At 38.1% G+C, this 20384-nt stretch overlaps 1 protein-coding gene across 2 annotated transcripts in view; it reads left to right on the plus strand.

The window, feature by feature from the left end:
* MYZAP (myocardial zonula adherens protein) overlaps positions 1–20384 on the plus strand; it is a 145674-nt gene that overhangs the window by 84724 nt on the left and 40566 nt on the right. For both annotated transcript variants that reach the window (XM_055435382.2, XM_088839649.1), the window contains exon 12: positions 18298–18398. In XM_055435382.2, the coding sequence (XP_055291357.2) occupies positions 18298–18398 (101 nt within the window). The remainder of the gene's footprint in view (positions 1–18297; positions 18399–20384) is intronic.

Genomic DNA, 20384 nt, shown 5'->3' on the forward strand with positions numbered 1-20384 from the left:
CAGTCTCCTATGATGAAAAGGATATCTTCTCTTTGGTGTTAGTTCTAGAAGTTCTTGTAGGTCTTCACAGAACCGTTCAACTTCTTCATCTTCTTCTTCTATGGGGCATAGACTTGGATTACTGTGATGTTGATTGGTTTGCTTGGAAACAAACCGAAATCATTCTGTCATTTTTGAGACTGCACCCAAGTACTGAATTTTGGACTCTCTTGTTGACTATGAGGACTACTCCATTTCTTCTAAGAGATTCTTGCCCACAGTAGTAGTAGATAATAGTAGATACTAGTAGATAATATGGTCATCTAAATTAAATTCACCCATTCCTGTCCATTTTATTTCACTGATTACTAAAATGTTGATGTTCACTCTTGCCATCTCCTGTTTGACCACTTCCAACTTACCTTGATTCATGCACCTAACATTCCAGATTCCTTTGCAATATTGTTCTTTACAACATCGGACTTTACTTTGACCACCAGGCACATCCACAACTGAGCATCATTTCTGCTTTGGCTCAGCCTCTTTATTCCTTTTGTGGCTCTTTCTCTGCTCTTCTCCAGTAGCATACTGATCTGGGGGTGGCGGTGGGGTTCATCTTTCAGTTTCATATCTTTTTTCCTTTTTATGCTATTCATGGGGTACTCAAGGCAAGAATGCTGAAGTGGTTTGCTATTCCCTTCTCCAGTGTACCAGTATAGCAAAGTGACTCAGTTATATTCTTTTTCATTACGGTTTATCACAGGATATTGAGTGTAATTTCTTGTGCTGTACAGTAGAACCCTGTTGTTTAAAGACCATTTTAGTAGTGACAAATTTGGGGAAAATATGTGTTTTTTTTTTTAAGTTCTGAGGTTACACTGACATTTTCCAAATTTATCTAGTTGTTTTGCTTTATAATACAGAGTCCTGTTGGCCACTAAGAATTTCTCTTATGTTGATCTATTCTAACACCAGGAATTTTTATTCCTTGACTTTCCATTCTCTGCTTTACTGTAATGATGCCAATGATGGTGTTTTAGTTACCTTCAAAAAGTTTGGTGGACAGAGCAAGTAACCTAGTCCTGTCTGATTAATAAACTAGCTACCGTTTGTTAAGGGCCTGACTTCAGACTCTGGAGCTAGACTGCCTGAGTTCCAACGTCAGCTCTGTTACTTACTAGTTATGTGATCTTGAGCAAGTTACTTAACTGCTCTGTGCTTTAGTTTGCTCATTTGTAAATGGGAGTCCTCTGCACAAAGTTGTTGCTGCTGCTGCTGCTGCTAAGTCACTTCAATCGTGTCCGACTCTGCGCGACCCCACAGACGGCAGCCCACCAGGCTCCCCCGTCTCTGGGATTCTCCAGGCAAGAACACTGGAGTGGGTTGCCATTTCCTTCTCCAATGCATGAAAGTGAAAAGTGAAAGTGAAGTCGCTCAGTCATGTCCGACTCTTAGCGACCCCATGGACTGCAGCCCACCAGGCTCCTCCATCCATGGGATTTTCCAGGCAAGAGTACTGGAGTGGGGTGTCATTGCCTTCTCCGCTGCACAGAGTTGTTAGGAAGACTAAATTAGTTAATACTAAGTGATTAGAAAAGTACATGGCTCCCAGTAAATGCCATGTGTTTACTGTTTCTTCAGTAGCTAGGTCCCAGGGACTCCTTCTATTGTCAATTGATTTACATTTCCTCTTTGTCCTTCTCTTCCTCCTTTTTTTAAATAGAGAATGTAGATTATTTTGGTCCCTGAATTCATCATATGTACTTACTGGTGCAGAAACTCATTCAATTTTGCAACCCCTTCCCCAACAAGATCCCTAGAAATTTGTGCTAGCGTGGCCCCATCAGACTAGGTTTTCATCAGCTGATTCTAAAATCTCCCTGATGCAAAAATATGCCCATTCTATTTTCTTTTTTCCCAAATATATTTTTATTCACTCATCTGTTGAAGAAGAAATACCCCATCCCTTATTTCCAATATGTTGTACTCTATGTACTTAGTTGCTCAGTTGTGTCTGACTCTTTGTGACCCGTTGACTGTAGCCTGCCAGGCTCCTCTGTCCATAGGATTTTTCAGGCAAGAATACTGAAGTGGGTTGCCATTTCCTTCTCCAGGGGATCTTCTAGACTCAGGGACTGAACTTGTGTCTTCTGCATTGCAGGCGATTCTTTACCTGCTGAGAAACTTTTATTAAAATAAAGTTATGAGTATCCGGCTTCATAAGGTTCATCAGCTTTCTGAAACTGAACAGATCCCATTTTGTTTTTCACTGCTGAAAATCCTAAACTTGCATTCCAATTCCAAAATCAGAGGAAAGGAGTCAGATGTCTTGGTTTTGTCCATCCTGCATTTAACGTGTGTTGTGTGGTACATAAACCTCTCAACGTGTCTGCTGTGCATTCCTGGGTCAATTATGAATTTTCCTGTGTGACGCTGGGGCAGCAGCACCAGGCACCACGTGCAGGTTTTATTGGACATGCATTCTTGTTTAGAGCTTGGGCTGCAGCTCCGGCTGCTCCCTCCCTGGGGCCTCGGGAGCCGGGGAAGGAGGTGGCTGCCATTCATCTGTGACATAATTTCCCAAAAATGCCAAGAGGTGCCATACCAGGTCCTTCCTTTCTGGAAGGCGCATAGCCTCCCAAGTTCTTGGGTGGTCTGCATTTCACAGCTCAACACAAGGTGGTGGTGTTTGAGAGCAGGAAAACCCTGGAACCTGATTCTCAGTCCTAGGAGCAATCACTTCTGCAGCCCAAGCCAGGCAGTCATCCAAGGCTGATCTTTAGTCATAGTCTGTGAGGCTTGGAGCAGAGTGTGTTGGCTTTCCTGTATCAAGACCTACCTTTTAAAATTATTGTTTATAAAGTATTTCTGTCATCCCGCTCTAATTTTCCTCCTGTTGCCCATATTCAGGCTCTCATCATCCTTTTTTAGGTCCTGTCAACCTTGTATTAATTCATACAAATAAAACTGCAGCTTTCTAAAGTACATGGTGACAGATATTAACTAGACATCCTGCTGTGATCATTTTATAGGATGTACAAACACCAAATCATATGTTGGATGCCTGAAACCAATAGAATATTATATGGCAATTAAGCCTCCATTTTTAAGAAAGTATGTAATTTAATGAGTGTTGACGGTTGTATATACCCGTGGAACCACCACTGCAGACAAGATGTAGAACGTTTCCGTCGCTCTCAAGATCTATTTCCCTTTGCAGTCCATCTCCCTCCCTGTTCACCACCAGGCAACCAGGGATCTTTTTTTGGACTTGTTTACATTTTATATAAATAGAATTATATAGTTGTGTGCTCTTTCACATCTAGTTAGCTTCTTTCACTCAGTGTAATGATTTGAGATATATCCATCTTATATGCATTCTTTTTCTGTGGCAGGATATTTTTTATTGTATTAAGATACCACAGTTTATTTCTCCATTCCTTATTGATACACATTTGGGTTGTTTCCAATTTGGGGCTATTGTGAATAAAGCTACTGGGAACATTACTGTACAAGTCATTATATGAACTTAGGGTTTATTCTTTTTTTAAAGTAATTATTTTAAATGAAGCAAAGATGAATATTTTTAATGATAAAAGGTACAATTCACAAAAAAGATAGACATCATAAACTATTAGACACCTTAACAACAAAGAAACCGACACATAAAGCAGAAATCAGAAGAAATATAAGGGAAAAGAAAAAATATATAATCAGACATACTAACATTTCTCTGAGAGTATTTTATCAAGTACAGAAAAAATAAGAATAGGGGCATCTTGAATGATGTCGTTAATGATTTAAATATAACAGATTTCTATTTAATTTATATTAATCATATCCTACATAAATATATTTAAAATTTTATATCTCATATGTTATTAGATGTCCATAGGACATTTAGAAAAACTGACAAAAAGATAAACATTACCTAATTTCAAAAAGTTTACTAAATTTCTTTTTTTTGTGTGTGATTCAGTTATACATATACACATATGTTATTTTTGAAATTATTTTCCATTATAGGTTATTATAAGATATTGATTATAGTTCCCTGTGCTATACAGTAAATCTTTGTTGCTTGTTGCGTATCTATTTTTTTAAAATTAGAAATCTAGCATTCTATTCACACTAAGTCAAACAAGTGGAATCTAAATGTCATAAATTTTTTAGTTAGGAAAAATTTCATAAGTTTTCTAAAATATAGATTATATAGATTATGTATATGTATACAAAAGCTTTTCTACTACACTTGATAAAGGCTTGAGAGAGAACATAAAAAAGAGATGGAGAAATTGGGAAACATAAACTAAATGAAATGAGAGGACTGAATATGAAATAGAAAAAGTGAAACAAACTAGATAAAGTAAAAGGTCCTCATATAATCCAGTTATTTTTAAACATGGCTGCTTATTAGAAACATATCTGGAGCGCTGGCAAAAACAGAAAGCAATACCTGGGCATTTGTATTTTTCAAAAAATTCCAAAATAATTCTCATGCATATGGATTTTTTCAGTGATTACAGGTTTTTCTATTAAATGGTAGTTTTGGTGATACAGAATTCTGTACTTTTTCTGCTGACCGATCATAATACCATGGTATTGAGTAATAGTTACATAATCACAATAGTGAAAGATGTTTATCAGTTTTCACAATCAATAACAAAACAAAAAATAAAAGATAATTACAATTGCAAGCCATAATGGGAACATGATTAACCTCACAATATAAAATAATTACATAGAATTTGGGGGGTCAAGCAGAGTGATGTAGTAAGTGAAAGTGCACACATGCACATATTTTCATCCGCTCAGCCAGTCTGTCTTTTGGTTGGTGTATTTAATCCATTTACATTTAAGGTAATTATCCATATGTATAATCCTATTACCATTTTCTTAATTACTTTGGGTTTATCTTCTGTAGGTAGGGTTTTTCTGTTCTCTTGTTATAGGCCTGGAGAAGTTAGTTTAGCTTATGTTGTAAAGCTGGTTTGGTGGTGCTGAATTCTCTTTAATTTTCTCTTGTCTGGAAAGCTTTTGATTTCTCCATCAAATCTGAAGGACAGTCTTCTTGGGTGGAATATTCTTGGTTGTAGGTTCTTTCCTTTTGTCACTTTAAATATGTCATGCCATTCCCTTCTGGCTTGTAGAGTTTCTGTTGAGAAATCAGCTGATAGCCTGATGGGAGTTCCTATTTGTCACTTTTCCCTTGTTGCTTTTAATATTTTATCTCTGTCTTTAATTTTTGTCAGTTTGATTACTATGTGTCTCAGTGTGTTCCTCTTTGCGTTTATCCTGCCTGGGACTCTCTGCTTCCTGGACTTGGTTGATTATTTCCTTTCCCATGTTTGGGAAGTTTTCAGATATTATCTCTTCAAATATTTTCTCAGGTCCTTTTTCTCTCTCTTTTCCTTCTGGGTCCCCTAAAATGCTAATGTTCATGCATTTAATGTTGTCCCAGAGGTCTCTTAGGCTGTCTTCATTTCTTTTGCTTCTTTTTTCTATATCCTGTTCTGTAGCAGTGATTTCCACCATTCTGTCCTCCAGGTCATATATCCATGCTTCTGCCTCAGTTATCCTGCTGTGGATTCCTTCTAGTATATTATTGATCTCTGTTTGTTTGTTCTTTAATTCTTCTAAGTCTTTGGTAAGCATTTCTTGCATCACCTCAATCTTTGCCTCCATTCTTTTTCCAAGATCCTGAATCAACTTCACTGTCATTATTCTGAATTCTTTTTCTGAAAGGTTGCCTATTTCCACTTCATTTAGTTGCTTTTCTGGAGTTTTATCTTGTCCCTTCATCTGGGATATAACTTTCTACTTTTTCATGCTGATTAACTTTCTGTAATTTATTTTAGTTGCTGTGGGATTGTGGTTCTTCTTGCTTCTTCTGTCTACCCTCTCTGATGGAGGAGGCTAAGAGGCTTTTGTAAGCTTCCGGAAGGGAAGGACTGGTGGTGGGAAAAACTAGGTCTTTCTCAGTAAAGCTTTAATCCAATTATCTGCTGATGGATGGGGTTGTGCTCCCTCCCTGGTAAGTTTTTGGCCTAAGGCAACCCAACCCTCGGGTCTGTGGGCTCTATGGTCAGATTAGTGGTGGCCTCCAAGAAGGTTTACACCAAAGGTGACCTTCCCAGACAGCTGCTGCCAGTCCCATGCACCTCCCCCGACCCCCGTCCCTCCGGGGAGCCCCTGCCAACCTACACCTCCACAGGAGACCTTCCAACACTACCAAGTGGTTTTGGTTCAGTTTCCTGTGGAGTCACTTCTCCTTTCCTCTGAGTCTTGGTGCATGCAAGGTTTTGTTTTCACCCTCCCAAGACTGGAGTCTCTGGTCCCCCAGTCCTGTGGAAATTTTGTAATCAAATCCCACTGGCCTTCAAAGTCAGATTCCCTGGGGATTCCCAGTCCCTTTGTCAGGTCCCCAGGCTGGGAAGCCTGACATGGGGTTCCAAACCTTCACAACAGTGGGAGAACTTCTTTGGTATTATTGTTCTCCAGTTTGTGGGTCACCCACCCACAGGGTATGGGATTTGTTTTTATCATAATTGTGCCCCTCCTACCATCTAGTTGTGGCTTCTTCTTTGTCTTTGGATGTGGGGTATCTTTTTTTGGTAGGTTTCAGTGTCTTTCTGTTGATGCTTGTTCAACATCTAGTTATGATTCTGGTGCTCTTTCAGGAGATGGGTGCAAATCCTTTTACTCTGCCATCTTGAACCTGAAGCCTGGGTTTATTCTTGCTGAGTGGATTCCTAGTAATGGGATGGCTGGGATGTATGGTAGATAAAGATCTAACTTTTTAAGAAACTATCTGTTTATCAAAGGAGTTTACTTTCCCACCAGAAGTTGACTGTTCCAGTTTCTCTGCATCCTCACCCTTAACACTGTCAGTCTTTTTAATGTAGCTATTCTGCAAGGTATGCGGTGGTATCTCATTATGGTGGCATTTCCATGGTCACCAGCGATGCTGAGCCTGTTTTAAGTGCTTATTAGCCATTTGTATATATTATTTTTTGAAGTGTTTGTTCAGATCTTTGGCCCATTATTTTATTGAGTTTTACTTTTCTTTTTTATTGTGTTAAGGGTTCTTTATGTATTCTGGATACCAGTTCTTTGTCAGATAACATGTATTGTGAATATTTTCTCCCATTTCATGACCTGCTTTTTCATTTTCTTAATGATACCTTTTGGTATCCATTTTTATTTTTGGTAAAGTTCAATTTATCAATTTGATAAATTGTTTCTACTTTTTAGTTCCTAAGAAATCTTTGCCTACTACAAGGTCACAGAGATTTTCTCTGATGATTTCCTCTAAAAATGATAGGCATTTTGCTTTTGAATTTAGTTTTAAGATCCATTTGGAGTTAATTTTTGTATTTTGTGTGAAGTAAGGATTGATATTGTTTTTTTCACCATAGATATCCTATTACTTCCTTTTAATGCCTCTTTATTTTGATATTGATCATTTGTCCCCTTCCACCCTTCTTTGATCAATCTAGGTAGAGTGTTATTAATTTTGCCGTTTTTTTAAAAAACTAAAATAGCTTTTGGCTTTGTGGATAGAGAGTATTATCTGTTTTCTGTTTTATTGAGGCCTTTCGCTCTGATATTCATTATTCTCTTCCAACTATTTTGGTGTTACTTTGCTCTTCTTTTTCTAGCTTCTTGAGATAGACCTTAGGTCAGTGATTTTAGACCTTTCTTCTTTTCTAATATACACTTTTTTTTTTTTATTTCTAAAAAAGAAATTTATTAAAAAAGCACAAATGCAAAGAAATGAACAGAGGAAAATTTATGCGTCGAACCTGGACTGGTCACTTATGATAATATACATGCTACAATTCCATTCTCTCCAATCATTCCACCTTCACCCTCTCCCACAGAGTCCCAAAGACTGTTCTAAATGCCTATGTCTCTTTTGCAGTCTCTTATACAGGGTTCAGGTTACCATTTTTCTAAATTCCATATATATGCGTTAATATACGGTATTGATGTTCTTCTTTCTGGCTTACTTCACTCTGTATAATTGGCTCCAATTTCATCCACCTCATTAAAACTGATTCAAATGCATTCTTTTTGATGGCTGAGAAATACTCCATTGTGTATATGTACCAAAGCTTTCTTATCCATTCATCTGCAGATGGACATCTAGGTTGCTTCCATGTCCTGGCTATTATAAACAGTGCTGCAATGAACATTGGAGTACATGTGTCTCTTTCAATTCTGGTTTCCTCAGTGTGTATGCCCAGGAGTGCGATCGCTGGATCATGTGGCAGTTCTATTTCCAGTTTTCTGAGGAATCTCCACACTGTTCTCCATAGTGGCTGTACTAGTTTGCATTCCCACCAACAGTGTAAGAGGGTTCCCTTCTCTCCACACCCTCTCCAGCACTTATTGCATGTAGACTTTTGGATAGCAGCCATTCTGACTGGTGTGAAATGGTATCTCATTGTGGTTTTGATTTGCATTTCTCTGATGATGAGGGATGTTGAGCATTTTTTCATGTGTTTATTAGCCATCTTTATGTCTTCTTTGGAGAAATGTCTGTTTAGTTCTTTGGCCCATTTTTTGATTGGGTCACTTAGTTTTCTGGAATTAAGCTGCAGGAGCTGCTTGTATAATTTGGAGATTAATCCTTTATCAGTTGCTTCATTTGCTATTATTTTCTCCCATTCTGAAGGCTGTCTTCTCACCTTGCTTAGAGTTTCCTTTGCTGTGCATAAAAATTAGGGCAGAGATAAATGCAAAAGAAACAAAAGAGACCATAGCAAAAATCAACAAAGCCAAAGCTGGTTCTTTGAGAAGGTGAATAAAATTGACAAACCAGTAGCCAGACTCATCAAGAAACAAAGGGAGAAGAACCAAATCAATAAAATTAGAAATGAAAATGGAGAGATCACAACTGACAACACAGAAATACAAAGGATTATTAGAGAATACTATCAGCAATTATATGGCAATAAAATGAATAACCTGGAAGAAATGGACAAATTCCTAGAAAAGTACAACTTTCCAAAACTGAACCAGGAAGAAATAGAAAATCTGAACAAACCCATCACAAGCACGGAAATTGAAACTGTAATCAAAAATCTCCCAGCAAACAAAAGCCCAGGTCCAGACGGCTTCACAGCTGAATTCTACCAAAAATTTAGAGAAGAGCTAACACCTATTCTACTCAAACTCTTCCAGAAAGCTGAGGAAGGGAAACTTCCAAACTCATTCTATGAGGCCACCATCACCCTAATCCCAAAACCTGGTAAAGACCCCACAAAAAAAGAAAACTATAGGCCAATATCACTGATGAACATAGATGCAAAAATCCTTAACAAAATTCTAGCAATCAGAATCCAACAACACATTAAGAAGATCATACATCATGACCAAGTGGGCTTTATCCCAGGAATGCAAGGATTCTTCAATATACGCAAATCAGTCAACGTAATACACCACATTAACAAACTGAAAAATAAAAATCATATGATTATCTCAATAGATGCAGAGAAAGCCTTCGACAAAATTCAACATCCATTTTTGATAAAAACTCTCCAGAAAGTGGGAATTGAAGGGACATACCTCAACATAATAAAAGCTATATATGACAAACCCACAGCAAACATTATCCTCAATGGTGAAAAACTGAAAGCATTTCCCCTAAAGTCAGGAACAAGACAAGGGTGCCCACTCTCACCACTACTATTCAACATAGTTCTGGAAGTTTTGGCCACAGCAATCAGAGCAGAAAAAGACATAAAAGGAATACAAATTGGAAAAGAAGAAGTAAAGCTTTCACTGTTCGCTGATGACATGATCCTCTACACAGAAAACCCTAAAGACTCTACCAGAAAACTACTAGAGCTAATCAATGATTACAGCAAAGTTGCAGGATATAAAATCAACACACAGAAATCCCTTGCATTCCTATACACTAATAATGAGAAAATAGAAAGAGAAATTAAGGAAACTATTCCATTCACTGTTGCAATGAAAACAATTAAATACTTAGGAATATATCTACCTAAGGAAACAAAAGACTTGTACATAGAAAACTATAAAACACTAGTGAAAGTAATCAAAGAGGACACAAATAGATGGAGAAATATACTGTGTTCGTGGATTGGAAGAATAAATATTGTAAAAATGAGTATACTACCCAAAGTAATTTATACATTCAATGCAATCCCTATCAAGCTACCAACAATATTTTTCACAGAACTAGAACAAATAATCTCACAATTTGTATGGAAATACAAAAAACCTCGAATAGCCAAAGCAATCTTGAGGAAGAAGAATGGAACTGGGGGAATTAACCTGCCGGACTTCAGGCTCTATTACAAAGCCACAGTCATTAAGACAGTATGGTACTGGCATAAAGACAGAAATATAGATCAATGGAACAAAATAGAAAGCCCAGAGATAAACCCACGCTCCTATGGACACCTTATCTTCGACAAAGGAGGCAAGAATATAAAATGGAGAAAAGACAGTCTCTTTAACAAGTGGTGCTGGGAAAACTGGTCAGCCACTTGTAAAAGAATGAAACTAGAACACTTCCTAACACCATACACCAAAATAAACTCAAAATAGATTAAAGATCTAAATGTAAGACCAGAAACTATAAAACTCCTAGAGGAGAACGTAGGCAAAACACTCTCCGACATAAATCACAGCAGGATCCTCCAAGACCCACCTCCCAGAATATTGGAAATAAAAGCAAAAATAAACAAATGGGACCTAATTAAAATCTAATATACACTTTTAAATCTATGAATGTCCCTTCCCAGCTCTGCTTCACCTGCAACCTACAAGCTTTAATAAGATGTATTTTCATTATCATCCAGTTCAAAATATTTTCTAATTTCCTTTGAGATTCTTCTTTGACTTATCAATTATTTAGAAGTGTGTTGTTCAGCTTCCAAATATTTGTGGTGTTCTTAGATATCTTATTGTTTTATATTTCTAACTTAATTGTTATGGTCCTAGAACGTGCTTTGTATGGTCTTCATTCTTTTAAATTTAGTTTGACTTGTTTTATGGCTCAGCATATGGTTTCTCTTGGTTTAGTATTATTAAAAAAATTCATATTCTGCTGTTTTTGTGTGTACAGTGTGTGTTCTATAAATATCAATTAGATTTAGGTTGTTGATAATATTGCCTGGATTATTTATGATTTTCCTGGTTTTTGTATAACTGTTCTCTTAGTTGCTCAGAGTGGGTATTAAAGTCCCTGCTGTGATTTCAGACTGTCTATTTAATTTTGTTTGTTATTTCATATATTTTAAAGCTCTCTTATTAGGTACATACACATTTTTGACTGTTGTGTTTTGCATGAATTGATCTCCTTATTATGAAATACTGGTCACTACCTTTGTTCATACTCTTTGTCTTAAAGTCTCTTTTATCTGGTATTATAATTTCTGCACTCTTAAGTTTATTGTTTGCATGGTATATTTTTTTCCATCCACTTATTTTTAACTGATCTGTGTTATTTAAAGTACATCTCCTATAGACAATATATAATTAGGTTTTGTTTCTTTATAAATTCTGATATTCTTATACTGAACTGTACAGTCTATTGACATTTAATTTTTATTGATATGGTTGGATTTAGTTCTGCCATTGTTTGTTTTCTATTTAGTCCCTCTGGCTTACTTGCTGGTTTTGTTCCCTTCTCTTGCCTTTTTTTGGACTATCCCAAAATTTTTTAGAATTTCATTTTAATTCATCCATTCAGCAATTGGCATTGTGTCTTTAATATTTGAGTGGTTGCTCTAGGTACTATAATATACATCATTAAGTGTTCACAGTCTACTTAGAGGTAATATTTTGTACCACTTAATATAAAATGTAGAAATCTTACAATGATAAGGTCCATTAACCCTTCCCCCTGCTGTCTGAGTTACTTTATGTATTGTATCTATATATTACTATAAACCCACAGTATATTGCAAGAAGTTTTAAGTCATATATATTTTGGAGAAATTAAGAGAAAATAATTGTCTTTTATGTTTACTCATATAGTATTTATTTCTGATATTCTTCACTCATTCCTGAAAAATCTGAGTTTCTGATACCTCTCTTCAGGGTGAAGAATTTTTATTTAGCATTTTGTGTAGTGCAGACCAGATGGGAACAGATTCACTTAGTTTTTCTTATTTGAAACTAAGGCCTGTAGTTCACCTTCATTATGGAAATATATAGAGAGTTCTAGGTTGACAGTTTCCTTCGTTTGTATTCAGTCTTATCTGGCTTTCATAGTTTTTGATGAGCAACCTTTGGTAATTCAGATTACTGTTTCCCTATATATAACAGGATGACTTTCAAGATTTTTCTTTGTGTTTTTCAGTAGTTTGACTGTGATATGCCAAGGTAGGTTTCTCTTTGCATTTGTTGTCTGAGTTTGATGAGATTCTTGGTTATATTCAAGAATATATATTGAATCAATATATATCAATATATATTGAATATATATATTCAATAATATATAATCAACATATTGGTTATATTCAGTTCTTGAATTTATATAAATTTATGTCTTACCAAATATGGGAAAATTTCAGCCATTCTTTGTTTTCCCCAAGAACCTGGAGATGGACTACACCCCACCCCACTGCCTCCACATTAGTTCTTTGAAAATTTTTTCTGCTCCAGTTTCTTCTTTCCTTCTGTGATTCCAGTGTCCCTACGTTAGGCTTTTAAAAATTGTCTCACATTCCATGAAGTTTCATTTATTATTTTCAACATTATCTTATCTTGATTGAATGACTTCTATTAATGTGTCTTCAAGTTTACTGACTCCTTCCTTTGGTATATCCATTCTTTTCTTAGGGCAATCTAGTAATTGATCTAATTTCAGGTATTTTTCTGTTCTAAAGTTACCATTTGTTTTCTATTTATATTTTTCTGTTTTTTTTCCTCCTTAATCAGTGATATGCAGGAAAATAGACTTGTAATTGCTTTAGAAGGTAAAGAATCTGGTTGGACCCAACTGCATCCTGGTTTGTGGGTGATGGGTTAGATCTCAGTTCAGTTCTTTAAGCCTTGGCTTCACACTTCTTTTACTTTGCTCCACATGTACATGGTTCAGGGGTCTGCTGGAGACTGGAACTGACTTTATACACAGAATATAGAATTTCAGTCTTTTCTGACCCTTCCATTTTGGCTTCCCTCTCACTCTTGGTAACCCTTCTATCCCATAGACTCCTACTGGATTTTTCTCCCTACCAGACAGATGATCTTTCTACCGAATTTTTACTGTGTTTGTGCTGCCTCCACTATGACTATTCTGCTCTTGGGCAAAGCTACAAACAGAAACAAAAGAATCACAGAGAACCCAGCCAATGCTTGTCATCTGCTCCAAGTTTTACATCCTGTCTAAAACTTAGGTGTCCTTCAGTCTCTGAAGACCTCAGTTGTTGTCTGTCTTCTGTCCAAGGTTGATAGCTATTCTTTGCAAGTGTCTCTATTTTTAAAATTAAATTATTTGTTTAAATTGGATGATAATCACTTTACAATATTGAGATGGTTTTTGTCATACATCAACATGAATACGCCAGAGGTATACATGTGTTCCCCCATCCTGAACCCTCTCCCTCCCCATCCCATCCCTCTGGGTTGTCCCAGAGCACTGGCTTTGGGTGCTCTGCTTCATATATTGAACTTGCACTGGTCATCTATTTTACATGTGGTAATATATATGTTTCAATGGTATTCTCTCAAATCATCCCACCCTCGTCTTCTCCCACAGAGTCCAAAAGTCTGTTGTTTACATCTGTGTCTCTTTTGCTGCCCTGCATGTAGGATAGTCATTATTGTCTTTCTAAATTCCATATATATGTGTTAATATACAGTATTTGTGTTTCTCTTTCTGACTTACTTCACTCAGTATAATAGGCTCCAGGTTCATCCACCTCATTAGAACTGACTCAAATGCATCCCTTTTTATAGCTGAGTAATATTCCATTTGTATATGTACTACAACTTCCTTATCCATTCAACTGCAGGTGGACATCTAGGTTGCTTCCATGTCCTCAGTCAGTCAGTTCAGTCGCTCAGTCATGTCCGACTCTTAGCGACCCCATGAACCACAGCACGCCAGGCCTCCCTGTTCATCACCAACTCCCGGAGTTCAAACTCATGTCCATCGAGTCGGTGATGCCATCCAGCCACCTCATTCTGTCATCCCCGTCTCCTCCTACCCCCAATCGCTCCCAGCATCAGAGTCTTTTCCAGTGAGTCAACTCGTCGCATGAGGTGGCCAAAGTATTGCAGTTTCAGCTTTAGCATCAGTCCTTCCAATGAACACCCAGGATTGATCTCCTTTAGAATGAACTGGTTGGATCTCCTTGCAGTCCAAGGGACTCTCAAGAGTCTTCTCCAGCACCACAGTTCAAAAGCATCAATTCTTCGGCGATCAGCTTTCTTCACAATCCAACTCTCACATCCATACATGACCACGGGAAAAACCATAGCCTTGACTAGACGGACCTTTGTTGGCAAAGTAATGTCTCTGCTTTTTAATATGCTGTCTAGGCTGGTCATAACTTTCCTTCCAAGGAGTAAGCGTCTTTTAATTTCATGGCTGCAATCAGCATCCGCAGTGATTTTGGAGCCCAAAAAAATAAAGTCTGACACGGTTTCCACTGTTTCCCCATCTATTTCCCAAGAAGTGATGGGACCAGATGCCATGATCTTTGTTTTCTGGATGTTGAGCTTCAAACCAACCTTTTCACTCTCCTCTTTCACTTTCATCAAGAGGCCTTTGAGTTCCTCTTCACTTTCTGCCATAACGTGGTGTCATCTGCATATCTGAGGTTATTGATATTTCTCCCGGCAATCTTGATTCCAGCTTGTGCTTCTTCCAGCCCAGCGTTCCTCATGATGTGCTCTGCATATAAGTTAAATAAGCAGGGTGACAATATACGTCCTAGCTATTGTAAATAGTGCTGCAGTGAGCATTGGGGTATATGAGTCTCTTTCAGTTCTGGTTTCCTTGGGGTATATGCCCAGCAGTGGGATTGCTGGGTCTTATGGCAGTTCTATTCCCAGTTTTTTTTAAAGGAATCTCCACACTGTTCTCCATAGTGGCTGTACCAGTTTGCATTCCCACCAACAGTGTAAGAGGGTTCCCCTTTCTCCACACCTTCTCCAGCACTTATTGTTTGTAGACTTTTTGATGACGGCCATTCTCACCAGTGTGAGATGATTCCTCATTGTGATTTTGATTTGCATTGCTCCAATAATCATGTGTTTATTAGCCATCTATATGTCTTCTTCTATTTAGTTCTTTTGCCCACTTTTTAATTGGGTTGTTTTTCTGGTATGAGCTGTATGAGCTGCTTGTATATTTTGGAGGTTAATTCTTTGTCAGTTGCTTCATTTGCTATTATTTTCTCCCATTATGAAGGCTGTCTTTTCACCTTGCTTGTAGTTTCCTTCATTGTGCAAAAGCTTTTAATTAGGTCCCATTTGTTTATTTTCATTTTCATTACTCTGGGAGGTGGGTCATAGAGGATCTTGCTGTAATTTATGTCAGAGAGTGTTCTGCCTATGTTTTCTTCTAAGAATTTTATAGTTTCTGGTTTTACATTTAGATCTTTAATTCATTTTGAGTTTATTTTTGTGTATGGTGTTAGAAAGTGTTCTAGTTTCATTCTTTTACACATGGTTGACCAGTTTTCCCAGCACCACTTGTTGAAGAGACTGTCTTTTTTGCCATTGCATATTTTTGAGGAGGCTCTATTTAACTGCTTACTCCTATATACTAGAAGTGTGGCTCTCACTCTACCTAGAAAATTGCAGTGAACTCCTTGACTGATCTTCCTTCCTTATAGTTTTATTTCCTCCCAATACAGTTTTCACTTGGATCCCAAGTGTTTGAAGTAAAATTTGAGTTTGGTCTTATGGGCCTGGGTGTAGAGGCTTGGTAGTGGCATACACAGCCCTTCATAACTAACTTCTGCATACCTGTATACTACAGTCAGGTGCCTGTTCTCAACTTAGTATTCTTCCATAATTCTGGATGACTCATTCCTTTTATTTCACTTACTCTTTGTCCCTTGCATAACTCCAGAAAATTTTCACAGACAATTCAGTCCTCCATTTTGAGTTAGACATCCCCTCTGAAGTGCCCCCATGATATTTTCTGGGTCCTTCTGGCATGAGACTTAGGAGTTTGTTCTGTTATTTTCTGTTTAGATGTCTACACCCCCAAAAGACTGAACTCCTCAAAGGTTACAAATTATGCCCTATTTCTTTAGCTGCCAACTTCCTCCCCTCACTTGATTTTACATACTACTTGATTCCCAGCAGATACTCAGGTGTTTTTTTTTTTTTTTAACTAATAGTATAACGTTTTTAAAAGTTAAAGATTTTCATATCAGTGCTTCAGTGAATAGCTGATTCAGGGTTTGAACCCGGGTCTCCTGCACTGTAGGCAGATTCTTTACCATCTGAACCACCAGGGAAGTTTGATTTGTACAAGAGTTCCTTTGAAACAGAACAAAAGACTTAGGACTACAAGTCCCCTACTCACTGTATACCAGTTGGGGTACATTTGCTAACCTTGCCTTTTTGCCCCCTAACTATAGTTACTCAGTTCAGCATTTGACAAAATCCTCATGATTACAGTTTACACTGAGAAAGAATGAAACAGGGGGATTGTTGATTGTTAATGGGCAGGCCTCTCTTTCTATATGAATGGGAGAGTGCAGATATTGTCGGTGGAGCAGTGTGTGTGTGTGTGTGTGTGTGTGTGTAAATGGTGGTGAACCCCTGGCAGTTAGCCAACACCATTCTCCCAGAGCACCAGGTGACAGATGCCGAGCCCACAGATCAGTCATGGCTTGTCAGCAGCTAGGGAACCTGGAGTGCATTCTCTTCCTTTACACTGTTTTCCATTTATCAGAGGGATTCCTAGACCTTTACATCCTGCAGAATGTGAGTCTGCACCAGAGCTGCTGCTTTGCACCTTGGTATCACCCATCCAGAGCAGGAGCTCTTTCAGAACAAATGAGCTTCTGTTTCCAAGTAACTTTTCAACTTTCATGTGTTGTTGAGTGTCTTAGAATACAGTGCCTTAGCTTCAGCATCAGCTTAGAAAAGACAAATGCTTAATTTTTTCTGGTTATGCAAATAAAACACTCATTCCCTGGTGGCTCAGTTGGTAAAGAACCTGCCTGGGTTTGATCCCCGGGTCAGGAAGATCCCCTGGAGAAAGGCATGGCAACCCACTCCAGTATTCTTGCCTGGAGAAGAATCCCATGGACAGAGGAATCGCAAGTTACAGTCCAGAGCGCCACAAAAAGTTGGACATGACTGAGCGACTAACACACTTTCAAAGGCATTTATACATTTATTCAATACATATTTATTTTGCATATACTACATACTGTGTTCTGAGGAATACAGTCAGGAACATTGTTATGGTTATTGCCTCATGAAAATTTAGCATTACAGAAAATACATAGAACTTTAAAAGAGAAATAAAAAAATCTCTATACACAGAGATAACCACTGTCTGAATTTTTTAAAAGGTGTGTCCTTATGTCCTTTGGGTTTTAGGCAGCAGCACTTCATCTGTTTTCATTTCAACTCTCTTGCTCCTTTGTCCTTCATTTCCCCCATGGGGCAAATTTCCAATTCCTGAGCATCTAATCATCAACCTATGTAATGTTTGGCTCTGGCCTGGGAAAAAAACACTATTTCAGAATGCTAATTTTAATCCCAAGGAGCTTGTTCTACTTTATATGTTTGAGATTCTGAATTTTCCACACCTACGAAATACTAATTATTAAGTTACAGAGGTATTTCCCTCTAAATTAAGTTAATAGACTTAAACTCATTTTATAGTTTAATGAGGGAGTTTTAAAACATGAGCTGTACCTTATTTATAATTACAAAAAAAGTGATAAATATCTAAAGGTCATCAGTAAGAGACTAGTTAAATAATGTACAATGGAATGCTATGAACCCATTAAAATAGTTTGTTGACATAAAAAGAAAACTAATAAACATGGAAAGAGTCACAACACATTGTTGAGTGGGCAAAAAGCAGCAAATAATGGTACAGAGTAGGATATTTTATTTGTTTCCATTCAGGTAAAATTGGATACATACGTGTGTCCATGCACATAAAGCTATCTGTAAAGATTCAGTCAATGTATTCCTTCAATTCCTACTGTATAAGAGGCACTTAAAAATACATTGTGATAGAGGTCTGTGTCTAGGGGAAAATCTGGATAATACATATATATTGTATCATATGTATTTGTGGGGGAACACATTTGCTTGACTAACAGCCCTTTTCCCCCTCATCTCTAGAATAATGAACTACAAAGCAGGTTGGACTATTTAATAGAAACCCAGTCCAAGACTGAAGTGGAAACCAGAGAGGTTGGAGTGGGCTGTGATCTTCTACCCAGGTATTTTAGAATTTCCTATTGTTCCAACTCAAATTCCCATTTGAATCAAGAAAATACGTTCACTGTGCTGTTATTCCCAGAATTGCATTCTTTCTATCAAAAGTATTTCTGCAAAGAGAAGTGGTGGCTGCTGAGAGGTCTGGCTGGTTTCTATGGCGTGGGGAGACTGTGCGGAGGCCTAGGGCATGCATGGCCCAGGAGAGACCTGGGGAGCCACCGCAGAGAGACGATGAGCCCCATCAGCAAGTGTGTGCATTTGGTCCTTCATCTATCCATTTATTTGTTCATTCGGCACACATCTGTTGAGTACCTGCCCTGTGCCAGACAGTGATGATAAGGAGAGGAATTAGACTGGGTTCCTGCCCCAGAGTGCAGGCTGCAAGGGAAATCAGATGTTCAGACAGACATTCTCAACAGTGTGAGAGGGCCCTGTGAGGTGCTGTAGTAACAGAGTAGGGAGACTCTAAACCCTGCTGCTCCCTAGTACTGTAATAGAGTGTTGTCATGCACTAAATCAGATTCACAAATACATCATCTCTTCAGTCAGAAGCAGATAAACAGGAACTATAACCTGGTTTGTTCAGCTGCATTTCTGAGCTAGAGGACTGAGCCATATGTTATTAAGCTGCTTACAAGCCCAGTATCTGGGTCTCTCCCTAGTCAGGTAGTGCCTGTGACCCAGCAACCCACCCCATGTCTTTAGGTGCTTAAAACTGTGCTTGGCTTCAAGAGGACAGAATACAAGTGCATACCAAGGGCACTGATGGTGCATGGCTTGTGACTTGGGTAACCAGAGTCACAAAGTGCCATACGTTGTGTGCAGGAAGGTGTATTCTTGTATGGTTAGGGGCATATATGTATGTGTCGTGGTAGACATGAGTAGGTCAGGAAAATGTAGACTCCTGGCCTTGAATTGTTACATCCATGGGAAATAGGAATGAGCCGATCGCCAAGCTGGGCTGTAGAACACCCAGCTCTCGTCCTCGGAGTTAGGAGCAACAGGGCTTTTATTAGCTGGGGCCTCTGTTTCCTGACCTGGTAAGTCAGCAAGTTGACCAGGTGACTTCTCAACTCTAACCAGTTCTCACACTGTAGAACAATGTCTTGTATCCCTGTTTATTCATTACTGATGTTGTCTTTTTTGTTCATTAAAATGAGATACTTGTCATTCTCAAAATACTTACCAAAAGCAGCATTAAGCTCTTTTATTTATTTTTTTGAGATAAGTCTCATTTACGTTGCTTGCTTTTTGGTTAAAAACAAGGCAATATTTTTCATTCCGATACCATTAACAGAAAATGTTTAAAAAAGAAGGAAAAAGAATGTATAAATAGACTCCAGGGCTCATCAATGCAGGGGATAAAGTACTTGATAAAAATAGGACCCAAAAGAATGATTGATCATACCCAGGGACAACTGTTAAAATATAAATAGTTTGGCTATTTTCCTCTTTTTTTATTTTTCAAGAACCAAGTGGCTTAGTCCCCTCTAATTGCCCACATAATAAATCTTATTTGGTTGAGACGGGTACAAAACTATGTCTGAAACCAATAAATTGTTTGTTTTCTAATTCCCACATTTTGGCCTAAAACAGGGTTTTCAATTTGTATGCCGAGGGATAGCCTGAAGCAAACTTTTATGGCTAAGTTATGAAACCACAAAGCGGTGTTCATAATGGAAGTGCTGACAGACCCTTAACTTATGGCCACGCTGAACTTGGAAGCCACTTCAGTATCTAAAAGCAGCTTTTCCATAAATGTAACATTTGGTTTCCCCCAGGATCCATCTTAGCACTTTAACTACCTGGGGCAATCAGCAGAGGAAATGAAAACTACGTATCCCCATTTCCGAAAAGGCAGGGTAATCTTTCATTCTTTCTCTCACAAGTATTTATGAAGTGCCTACTATGTGACAGGCGCCGTGCATGTCTGGGGGGCGAGGAGCATGGCCTCTTGAGAGGGGAGGTGGGGCCGTGGTTTCCCACCT

The sequence above is a fragment of the Moschus berezovskii genome, chromosome 9, assembly GCF_049115385.1.
Source record: "Moschus berezovskii isolate FMDL1 chromosome 9, NW_MosBer_1.0, whole genome shotgun sequence".
Classification (NCBI taxonomy): domain Eukaryota; kingdom Metazoa; phylum Chordata; class Mammalia; order Artiodactyla; family Moschidae; genus Moschus; species Moschus berezovskii.